This window comes from Brachyhypopomus gauderio, chromosome 17 (assembly GCF_052324685.1).
Source record: "Brachyhypopomus gauderio isolate BG-103 chromosome 17, BGAUD_0.2, whole genome shotgun sequence".
Lineage (NCBI taxonomy): Eukaryota > Metazoa > Chordata > Actinopteri > Gymnotiformes > Hypopomidae > Brachyhypopomus > Brachyhypopomus gauderio.
In genome coordinates, this window is record NC_135227.1 from 19,921,762 (window position 1) to 19,933,203 (window position 11,442).

The 11,442-nt window shown below is 45.7% G+C and overlaps 1 protein-coding gene across 2 annotated transcripts; it reads left to right on the forward strand.

Annotated features, from left to right (window-relative positions):
* Positions 1 to 353: 353 nt before the first annotated feature.
* Positions 354 to 11,442, forward strand: slc22a15 (solute carrier family 22 member 15). 2 transcript variants are annotated; one of them, XM_076978593.1, is made up of 12 exons: positions 354 to 652; positions 1,531 to 1,674; positions 2,305 to 2,437; positions 2,836 to 3,000; positions 4,446 to 4,575; positions 6,156 to 6,377; positions 6,686 to 6,826; positions 8,990 to 9,075; positions 9,171 to 9,279; positions 9,412 to 9,541; positions 9,638 to 9,796; positions 10,305 to 11,442. In XM_076978593.1, the coding sequence occupies exons 1-12, from the start codon at positions 569 to 571 to the stop codon at positions 10,359 to 10,361; spliced, it is 1,560 nt and encodes a 519-aa protein (XP_076834708.1). In that variant the 5' UTR covers positions 354 to 568; the 3' UTR covers positions 10,362 to 11,442. The 2 variants fall into 2 exon arrangements, with proteins under 2 accessions (XP_076834708.1, XP_076834709.1); XM_076978594.1 differs by having other exon boundaries at positions 357 to 652; positions 9,469 to 9,541; positions 10,305 to 11,441.

Genomic DNA, 11,442 nt, shown 5'->3' on the forward strand with positions numbered 1-11,442 from the left:
CCCATTAATTATTTTAAAACGTAAAATAATCCCGATGTAGTCATTAAAACAAGGATCTGGCGAACAAGTCATTTAATTATTGTTGGTAATGTTTTATGTACTTCAGTCAGTCTCACCATGACGTTTTATATCTATCCAATTCACAATGTGTTGTATGTCTATTTTCAAAGTAAGAGTATACCAAATCTGCACATGCGCACACAAACGTGAGTTATGTAGCGCATTCAGCTGTTGAAGTATAACAATATAAAGTATTGACAAAATATGGCACATTTTACATTTTTATAACGCGTATAACCCGTATAACGGGACTCTTCTTCCTGTGTTTGCACGTCCCGCTACGTTGTTTGTGGTAGCAGAAGCAGAATCAGGTTGAGTCCGCACACTTCCTGACGTCTGGTGCGCAGAACTGACGCTTCTCCAGTGGAACCGGAGCTGTGCACCACGTGGCGTGGGTCCACACCTACGTGTCGGGCGGGGGGTTGTGAGACACGGAAAACAGATCCCGACCGAGAAGATGTCATTTGGTGAAGCCATGTGAGATGCTCTGGGGTTACTTCTCTGCACAATGGATTTGGAAGAGGCTTTTCAAGTGGTGGGGGAGTTCGGGCGACACCAAAAGATGATGATGTCGGTGTTGGTGCTGCTGCAGGTAATGGTCGCTGGCCGCCTGGCTAAGATAACTACACGGGTGTAATGTTCGGGTCCCAGTCCAACACGTCCGTGTTCAGACTTCTGCGGTTAGGCACACGGTGACCGCGATTTGATCCGTTCGCCGTGTTGCTGCTGCGTGGACGGTGATGGTTCTGTACAGGTACGCCGCCAGGTTCAGGTGCACGGAACCGCCATCGCGCACCGGGTGCCCGGGTCGTTTAAACACTGCTGATGTTCAGGGTTACTGGAGCTCCTGAATACTGTATGTTATTAGACAGGCAGCCAAATAGCTAACGCAGTCACCCTCTTTAACGTCCACCGAGATGTCCTTGGGTGGTTTGGACACTGGGCTCGGTGATTGCACGGGGGACTCCGGACTCAGTCTGCCCGTCCGGTTGGTTCGTTACCCAGACGGCTATAATAACTCAACACCGTCCACAGCAGCCGAAGTGTATGTGCTTTATTAGACGTCCTAGCCACGGGTCTTATTTTACAAACTTTGACTTTGCCCTGTTTATTTCCTGTTAAACCATAGTCTCGACATTAACTAAAGAACAACGTTGTCTCACGATTGGCGGCCACCAGATGAGTGAATGCACATAACTCTGTAATCACGCAGTAAATGGAGGAGGTGGTTCGCGAGATGAGCAGCAGGTTCCCGGACACAGCGCTGCGGTCCTAGCGCCCGCTCATCTATCTAACGGCGAGGCCTTCATAATAAGAGCCTTCAGATGCTCTAAGAAATTAAAGAATTACTATCCGTTGTGTCGGGAGAGGCAAAAGGGAAAATATTCTTGTTAAAAATTCTTTAAAGAAAAATGTTCGCTGCATCATAAATATTAAGTGTAACTGATGTGCGTCTTATCTGTTGTGTAGATCTACATGGCGTGCCAGTCCATGCTGATAGTTCTCGTGGGCGCCGTTCCTGAGTTCCACGCCGAGCCGGTGACGGAGAGCGGGGGCGGAGATCTAACACAGTCCGTCACGTTTATGGACGACGTTAGTTCTATCGTCACGGAGGTGAGTCATTTCAGCAATACCAGCGAAGCCTGAAATGATAAACGCTGACGAGGCTTTGCGAGGAAACGCAGCGTTAAATGTGGGGCATTTTTTAAACGTTGAGCTTTTAAGAGACGCTGCAGTATTTCTCAAACCAGACCTGGGAGCTCGTGATCTGCATTCGTCTTTAATTCCTGCTCACATAAGCCAGGCCACAGTTAAGAAATACTTAGTTAAGTACACTGAATACCTGATACAGGTTTGTCGAGAAAAAAATGTGGACCGGCCAGTCACTCTGTAGGACCGGGCTATTCCAAACTGTTCCATAGATCTTTGGTTTCCAGCTTTCTGACTTTACAAGAGCCAGTTCACATTTAGGTAGTCCAGTCTAACTTTTTTAATATGTACTGTTATCATTAATAAATGACACCTTTCAGGGAATAATAAATCATTTTGAGTGAGTGTATGTAGTGTGTGTAGTGTGTAGTGTGTAGTGTGTGTGTGTGTGTGTGTGTGTGTGTGTGTGTGTGTATTTTGATTCTTTTCCATGGTCCTGATGATCAACAAACTTCAGTAATACCTAATTCAGAGTTCTTTTGAACCTGTATGAGTGTTTGTGTTTGATGGTGTGTGTCCCGCACTGTCCCGCAGTGGTATCTGGTGAACCAGCAGGCCTACAAGGTGAGCCTGGCGGGATCTCTGTTCTTCGCCGGCGTGCTCGTTGGGAATGTGCTCTTTGGGCCACTTTCTGACAAGATCGGGAGGAAACCCGTATTTCTTACAGGTATCCAGGCTGCATCTACATGTATCGACATGAAGAGGTTTACCAGGGAAGTGTAGTTTAAACCCCAGAGAGTGTTAGGCTACTTCAGTACATTAACATGAGTACAGAACTACACTGTGTCAATGGTGACGTCAGAGTTCCTGTCTGAATGCTTTCAGTGATGTGTGATGATGTTTGTGAAGCGTGACTTACAAGGCATAAAAATCAGCAGTTCTTTGAAATATCTCTCACACATTCTCTCTCTCTCTCATATTTTCACTTCCTCTTCCCCCTCTCTCTGTCTCTCTCTCTCTCTCTCTCTCTCTCTCTCTCTCTCTCTCTCTCTTTCTCTCTCTCTTTATCTCTCTCACGTATTCACTTTCCACCCCCTATCTCGTCTGCCCCCCCGTCTGCCCCAGGCCTGTTCTTCGAGCTGCTCTTTGCCTATGGCAGTGCCCTGGCGCCCAACTACGAGCTCTTCGCTCTGTCCCGTCTGTTGGTGGGCATGATGAACGGAGGCATGGCTCTGGTCTGCTTCATCCTCTCCCAGGAGTACGTGGGGAAGTCCTACTGGGCCCTGACAGGTAGCGCCCCCTGTAGGCTGGCCAGGTTCACACAGGTAGTGCAGCATGGACATGAGAAACGCACTGTGACATGCCACAACAAACAAGCTTTGTAACCCAGTGTAGTGAAGGCAGCAGTGTGAGTGTCTTCTAAAGCCCAGCATGATAAGGTCCCTCCCATTTGGACACTCAGAACACGTCTTCTTCTAGTTTATGGGGACATTAATAATAATAATAATATAGCCAGATGCATGTGTAAGCTGACTCACTAGAGACATAATAATCATGTTTGCTTACATTGGGGTGTGTGTGTGTGTGTGTGTGTGTGTGTGTGTGTGTGTGTGTGTATGCGTGGATGGGTGTGGCTTTGTGTGTGTGTGTGTGTGTTATGTGTATATTTATTTTGTGTGTGTGTGTGTTATGTGTATATTTATTTTGTGTGTGTGTGTGTGTGTGTGTGTGTTATGTGTATATTTATTGTGTGTGTGTGTGTGTTATGTGTATATTTATTGTGTGTGTGTGTGTGTGTGTGTTATGTGTATATTTATTGTGTGTGTGTGTGTGTGTGTGTGTGTTATGTGTATATTTATTGTGTGTGTGTGTGTTATGTGTATATTTATTTTGTGTGTGTGTGTTATGTGTATATTTATTGTGTGTGTGTGTGTGTGTGTTATGTGTATATTTATTGTGTGTGTGTGTGTTATGTGTATATTTATTGTGTGTGTGTGTGTTATGTGTATATTTATTGTGTGTGTGTGTGTGTGTTATGTGTATTTATTGTGTGTGTGTGTGTGTGTGTGTGTGTGTTATGTGTATATTTATTGTGTGTGTGTGTGTGTGTGTGTTATGTGTATATTTATTGTGTGTGTGTGTGTGTGTGTGTTATGTGTATATTTATTGTGTGTGTGTGTGTGTGTGTGTGTGTGTTATGTGTATATTTATTGTGTGTGTGTGTGTGTGTGTGTGTTATGTGTATATTTATTGTGTGTGTGTGTGTGTGTGTGTGTGTGTGTGTGTGTGTGTGTGTGTGTGTTATGTGTATATTTATTTTGTGTGTGTGTGTGTGTTATGTGTATATTTATTTTGTGTGTGTGTGTGTTATGTGTATATTTATTGTGTGTGTGTGTGTGTTATGTGTATATTTATTGTGTGTGTGTGTGTGTGTGTGTGTATATTTATTGTGTGTGTGTGTGTGTGTGTGTGTGTGTGTTATGTGTATATTTATTGTGTGTGTGTGTGTGTGTTATGTGTATATTTATTGTGTGTGTGTGTGTGTGTTATGTGTATATTTATTGTGTGTGTGTGTGTGTGTTATGTGTATATTTATTGTGTGTGTGTGTGTGTTATGTGTATATTTATTGTGTGTGTGTGTGTGTGTGTATATTTATTGTGTGTGTGTGTGTGTGTGTGTGTGTGTGTGTGTGTTATGTGTATATTGTGTGTGTGTGTGTGTGTGTGTGTATCAGGAACGCTGACTAACATGACTTTTGCCGTGGGAATTGCGTTGTTCGCACTTCTTGGTTACTGCATCAGGTCGTGGCGTAACCTAGCAACAGCAGCCAACTGCCCCGGTGTCCTGCTGTTCCTGTTTTGCATGTAGGTGTACAGTTAAACCACCTCACGACCTTTGACCCTCAGCAGGGTTGAAAACTTCAATCGGTAAATCAGTATGAAGTGTTGGCCTATGTTCTTAATCTCTGATATTTTCCACTTGTGTGTGTATGTGTGTGTGTGTGCATATCTGTGTGTGCGTATCTGTGTGTGCGTATCTGTGTGTGCGTATCTGTGTGTGTGGATCTCTGTGTGTGGATCTCTGTGTGCATGCGTGTGTGCGTGCATGCGTATGCGTGTGTGCGTGCATGCATGTGTGTGCGTGCGTGTGCATGCGTGTATGCGTATACGTGTGTGTGCATGTGCGTATGTGTGTGTGTGTGTGTGCGCGTGTGCATTCGTATGTGTGTGTGTGGATCTATGTGTGTGCGTGTGTGTGTGTGGATCTATGTGTGCGTATGTGTGTGTGTGTGTGGATCTGTGTGTGTGTGCGTGTGTGTGTGTGTGTGGATCTATGTGTGTGTATGCGTGTGTGTGTGCGTATGCGTGTGCATTCATATGCGTGTGTGTGTGTGTGTGTGTGTGTATATGTGTGTGCATGTGTGTGTGTGTTATGTGTATATTTATTGTGTGTGTGTGTGTGTGTGTTATGTGTATATTTATTGTGTGTGTGTGTGTTATGTGTATATTTATTGTGTGTGTGTGTGTTATGTGTATATTTATTGTGTGTGTGTGTGTGTGTTATGTGTATTTATTGTGTGTGTGTGTGTGTGTGTGTGTGTGTTATGTGTATATTTATTGTGTGTGTGTGTGTGTGTGTGTTATGTGTATATTTATTGTGTGTGTGTGTGTGTGTGTGTGTTATGTGTATATTTATTGTGTGTGTGTGTGTGTGTGTGTGTGTGTTATGTGTATATTTATTGTGTGTGTGTGTGTGTGTGTGTGTTATGTGTATATTTATTGTGTGTGTGTGTGTGTGTGTGTGTGTGTGTGTGTGTGTGTGTGTGTGTGTTATGTGTATATTTATTTTGTGTGTGTGTGTGTGTTATGTGTATATTTATTTTGTGTGTGTGTGTGTGTGCATATCTGTGTGTGCGTATCTGTGTGTGCGTATCTGTGTGTGCGTATCTGTGTGTGTGGATCTCTGTGTGTGGATCTCTGTGTGCATGCGTGTGTGCGTGCATGCGTATGCGTGTGTGCGTGCATGCATGTGTGTGCGTGCGTGTGCATGCGTGTATGCGTATACGTGTGTGTGCATGTGCGTATGTGTGTGTGTGTGTGTGCGCGTGTGCATTCGTATGTGTGTGTGTGGATCTATGTGTGTGCGTGTGTGTGTGTGGATCTATGTGTGCGTATGTGTGTGTGTGTGTGGATCTGTGTGTGTGTGCGTGTGTGTGTGTGTGTGGATCTATGTGTGTGTATGCGTGTGTGTGTGCGTATGCGTGTGCATTCATATGCGTGTGTGTGTGTGTGTGTGTGTGTATATGTGTGTGCATGTGTGTGTGTGTGTGTGTGTGCGCGTGTATGCGTGCGTGTGTGTGTGCGCGTATGCGTGTGTGTGTGTGTGTGTGTGTATATGTGTGTGCGTGTATGTGTGTGTGCGCGTATGTGTGTGTGTGCTCCAGCATCCTCCCCGAGTCTCCGCGCTGGCTGTACTCCAGGGGGCGCTCTGCCCAGGCGGAGCGTGTGCTGCAGAATTTCGCGGTGCGGAACGGTAGGGGTCGTGTGGCCCTGAAGCTGCGGCGTCTGCCCAGCTCGACGGGGCCCGATGGCCCCAGCCCGGGGCTCCTGCAGCTGGCCACACACCCCGTGCTGCGTGGCAGGACGCTGGTCCTCATGTTCGTCTGGTGAGTGAACAATTCGGGGTTTCCTGCTCCCCACGCCAGGGGTGCCGGTGTTGCCCAGCCTGCTGTCTGCCTGCTGTAACACCTGCCTGTAGAGCTGAGAAGGGGGAGGGGTGGGGTTTTCAGAAGGGGGCGTGTTCAGGTCACCGGTGTTACCCATCTACACCCGTCTCTTTTAACAAGTAACACGTCTAATAATGTACTTACTTGACCCAGCTTGCTATAATTGAGTCCACTTGTTAGAACCTTTAAAAAGAGCACAAATCTCCTGGGTTCATAAAAGTGTGTGTGTCTGTGCGTGTGTGTTACAGGTACGCCTGCAGTCTCGTGTACTATGGCCTGACGATGAATGCCAGTGAAGAGAAGGGGAATCTGTATCTCAGCGTAGCCATGTACGGCCTGGTGGAGCTTCCTGCCTACCCACTGTGCATCTACGTCATCAACAAGCCCTGGTACACACACACACACACATATACGCATGTGTATTCATGTGCGCATTCATACAGCAATGCACTTTCTGCAGCTGATATGTCGGCGAGGTATGGTATACACAACCACACCTGCACACAGCACAGCTCATTCAGGTACTGCATATACTTTGTCACTAAGGTCAGGTGTACACGCATGCACACACACACAAACACACACTCTCACCGACTCACTCGCTCACACACTCTCACCATCACTCTTGTGTGAACCCATAGAACATAGGTAAGGATGTAGAACACACATGACGTCATGTAAGCCTGGGCGATATGGAGCAAAAATAATATCTCGATATTTTTTAGCTGAATGGCGATATACGATATATATCTCGATTATTTTTTCTTCCCAAAAAGTAATAACAAAGAGGCAGTAATAAGTCAAATCTACATCCCAAATGTCACAAGCACTTTAATTTATTATTATTATTATTTATTTAAAAGAAAACATGTAAACAGAATGAATGAAACTAAAAAAGTGCAACTTTTGCGCAAATATCAAATAACACTACAGGTATAACAACAACAGGCCTGGCCAACTACTATACTACTTATAGATTTTGTGGAAGGAAAACTAGCCTGTCAACAGTGTCAGGCTTCAAGGATGCCCTGTGGCAGGTTACAATGTTCCCACTGCAACTGAAAATCCTTTCAGAAGGGGAGCTGGTGGCTGAGAAGGCTTCACGGTCGGGGCTACAGCACGTAATAATGGAAAAGATTAGTAGTGCTCGAACCTTTTGTCGGGACTTGTTTTCGGCATTTCGGCAACCGTTGTTCTGCTGCTCATCTGACACTCTGAATCCGAACCATCTCCAAATAATTGAGCCATTGTTTTTCGTTTTGATAACCAGTACTTCTTCATTAGCAACTTTCGTGTCTTTATCCGTCTCCATGCTGTGTGTGTGTGTGTGTGTGTGTGTGTGTGTGTGTGTGTGTGTGTGTGTGTGTGTGTGTGTGTGTGTGTGTCGGGGGGAGGGGGGGCCAGCGTCATTTGCGCAAAGAAGAGAGGAGATTTTTTCGTGAATGTTGAACTGAATGATGAAGAACTTGAACATGAATTAGTTCACATTATGTGTCATGAACGGCAGACAACACTGTAAATGAACGTTGGAATTTGTTTTCCATTGAAAACTGAGTGACATCTGTTTTCTCTTTTGAAACGCAACATGAGAAAGTTCCTTCCCCCTAGTGTTCTCGCTGGTGCCGCTTAAATCATGTATCACCCACCAGACAGAAATGGTTTTGACATTGTGTGCGCAATGCATTGCGGGCAACATAGTGTCCGGCTGAGAATAGTTAACATACTGGCTAGTTAATAACATACTGGCTTCCGCACAACGTTACCCGTGATGAATTGCAGCAGAGCGGGGTAGGCATAGCACGTATAAGAACGTATAGTGATTTCTAGCTTGTAGTGTGAAAAGAAGTATTAATTTTAATATCTCATGAAAAAAGTAAAATGAACTGAACTTTGAACTAGTTTAGAATTAAAATTGTGAACTTTGAACGTGAACTGTTCACTTTGAGCATGTATGAACTGAACTTGAACTAGTTTAGAAAAGCTCTGAACTGGCACAACACTATTCAGTATAGAAGTATGCGGTTTCGTTCACAACCCATAACACATGTAACTAACGCGACATAGACTATATCGATATAAACGATATTGTCTCATCTTATATTTCCTATGAAAATATATAGATATTTCTCAAAATATCGATATATCGCCCAGTTCTAACGTCATGGAACATGGGAAAGATGTAGAATATGCATGATGTCAGAATATGGTTAAGGAGGTAGAACACGCATCGCATGACGTCATAGAACATGGGTAAGGATGTAGAACACGCATGATGTCATAGAATATAGGTAAGGATGTAGAACACGTATGATGTCATAGAACATAGGTAAGGAGGTAGAACACGCATGACGTCATAGAACATGGTTAAGGATGTAGAACACGCATGATGTCATAGAACATGGTTAAGGATGATGACGACGTCATAGAACATGGTTAAGGATGTAGAACACGCATGACATCATAGAACATAGGTAAGGATGTAGAACATGCATGACGTCATAGAAGATCATTTTAGAACATAAAACTAAATGTTTGTGTTTTTTCTCTCTCAGGTGTGGGAGGCGGAGATCTTTGTCTGGGTTTCTCATCCTCGCAGGGCTGTTCTGTCTCTTCTCCATGGCTGTTCCAATTCATACTGGTCAGAGGATGTTGGATTTTCTTGATTATATCAGACATCGAAGTATGTTGGAAAAAAGCATGTTTCAGCCTGATGCTCTTTGTCTCCCCCTGCAGGCTCTGTGGGAGGTGGCAGTGTTCTTGCTCTTTTGGGGAAGCTGATGGTTAGTGCTGCCTTCAACATCGTCTATGTGTACACCTCAGAGCTCTACCCTACCATCATAAGGTACGTGTGTATGGTATATCGGAACTGGTCCTGTAACATGAGAATGAATGAATGAATTGTTCAGCTTGTATAGCGGCTTTCTAGGACCCTGCTTGTGAAATGACTATTTTGAAGTAAGATTGTGGACTGTAGTGTAGTGTGTGTGTGTGTGTGTGTGTGTGTGTGTGTGTGTGTGTGTGTTTGTTTCAGGAACGCAGGTCTGGGTGTGTGCTCCATGTCCTGTAGGGTTGGGGGTATTTTGGCGCCGTTCGTGCCCAGCATGGTAAGCAGGCTGTCTCCACAGTGCATGCTCAGTGTGTAACAATGTGTCTTCTACAGTCCTGTGCAGTAATTGATCGTCTTATTGTCTTCTGATCAGAGAGTGGTGCACGTGTCGCTGCCGTTCATGGTGTTCTGCCTGATCGGGGTGTCAGCCGGGACCCTCGGCCTCCTCCTCCCCGAGACGCTCAACAAACCTGTTGCCGAGACGCTCGAGGAACTCTCCGCCCCTGCCTACCAGCGTGTCCTAGAGACACAGGTAACCATGGTCACGGCTGTGGACCACCACCCTGGCTGGGATCACCCTCCGTGGAATCATGGCTTCTCGTGTAGCACAGGCACTCGTGTAGCACAGGCACTCGTGTAGCGGAGGCACTCTTGTAGTCCAGGCATTCGTGTAACACAGACACTTGTGTAATGGAGGCACTCGTGTAATGGAGGCACTCGTGTAGCACAGGCACTCGTGTAGCACAGGCACTCGTGTAACACAGGCACTCGTGTAACACAGGCACTCGTGTAGCACAGGCACTCGTGTAACACAGGCACTCGTGTAGCACAGGCACTCGTGTAGCACAGGCGCTCGTGTAGCACAGGCGCTCGTGTAGCACAGGCGCTCGTGTAGCACCTGGCACTCGTGTAGCACAGGCACTCGTGTAGCACAGGCGCTCGTGTAGCACCTGGCACACGTGTAGCACAGGCGCTCGTGTAGCACAGGCGCTCGTGTAGCACAGGCACTCTGTAAACAGCATCACTTTGTGTTTTTACAGGTCCGATTACTGGAGGACGAACACGTGTCCAAACACAGAGGATCTGAATGTAAATGATACACGTGTGTGTGCTGAAAGATCCAGGAGGAGGATCTAAGATGAACTGGCCACGCCCACGCCTGAGATACCTACATGCTTGAGACCACACCTCTTCCATGCTAAGGGACCTGGTGGCTAAAGAGCACACCCCCATGCCAATGGAACCGGTTGCTAGAGACCACGCCCCTCCCACATTAAGGGACTGACTGGCTAGAGACTGCAGGCGGACCAGGATGCTAGAGACCACACCCCTTTCACATTTGAAGGACTTGCTGGATAGAGACCACACCCCCATGCTTACGGACCAGGATACTAGAGACCACACCCCCATGCTAATTTACCAGGATGCTAGAGACCACACCCCCATGCTTACGGACCAGGATGCTGGAGACCACACCCCATGCTAATTTACCAGGATGCTAGAGACCACACCCCCATGCTTATGGACCAGGATGCTAGAGACCACACCCCTTCCACATTTGAAGGACTTGCTGGATAGAGACCACACCCCCATGCTTACTGACCAGGATACTAGAGACCACACCCCCATGCTTATAGTCCAAGATGCTAGAGACCACACCCCCATGCTAATTTCCCAGGATGCTAGAGACCACACCCCCATGCTAATTTACCAGGATGCTAAAGACCACACCCCATGCTGATGGACCTAGTAACTAGAGACTGTTAAATAAAACTTGCCAAACAATACATAAAGTATGTATGTATGTATGTGTGTGTGTGTCCGATGCTGCTAATCCTCCTGCTTTCTCCCTCCACGTGTTCAGACTAGTAGCAGTGTCGGGTTCCTCCATGGCCTCGTGCTCCGTGTCACTTACATGGCAACATTCACATGCTGTCACTCTAGCGGGCCGTGTGAGGGGGACACCGTGCGGTTATATTTCCAGAAATGGCTCTATTGTCATTTGTTACGGAAGTAGAATTATGTAAATGTATAACTCTGTATATTGTTGCTTATAGCATTAATGTTTCCTCAGGTTGGGGAAAATTATTACAAGATGTAAAATAAAATAACAATGGAACACTAAAATGTTAAACAATACAAAAAGATTTTAAAAGATTAAAAAAAATAACCAAGATT

Excerpts from the sequence above, each read along its gene's own strand:
- slc22a15 (XM_076978593.1), top strand. The coding sequence starts at position 569 with ATGGATTTGGAAGAGGCTTTTCAAGTGGTGGGGGAGTTCGGGCGACAC. Across the intron at positions 6,378-6,685 it reads CTGGTCCTCATGTTCGTCTG|GTACGCCTGCAGTCTCGTGT; the intron begins GTGAGTGAACAA and ends TGTGTGTTACAG. Across the intron at positions 9,076-9,170 it reads GGCTGTTCCAATTCATACTG|GCTCTGTGGGAGGTGGCAGT; the intron begins GTCAGAGGATGT and ends CTCCCCCTGCAG.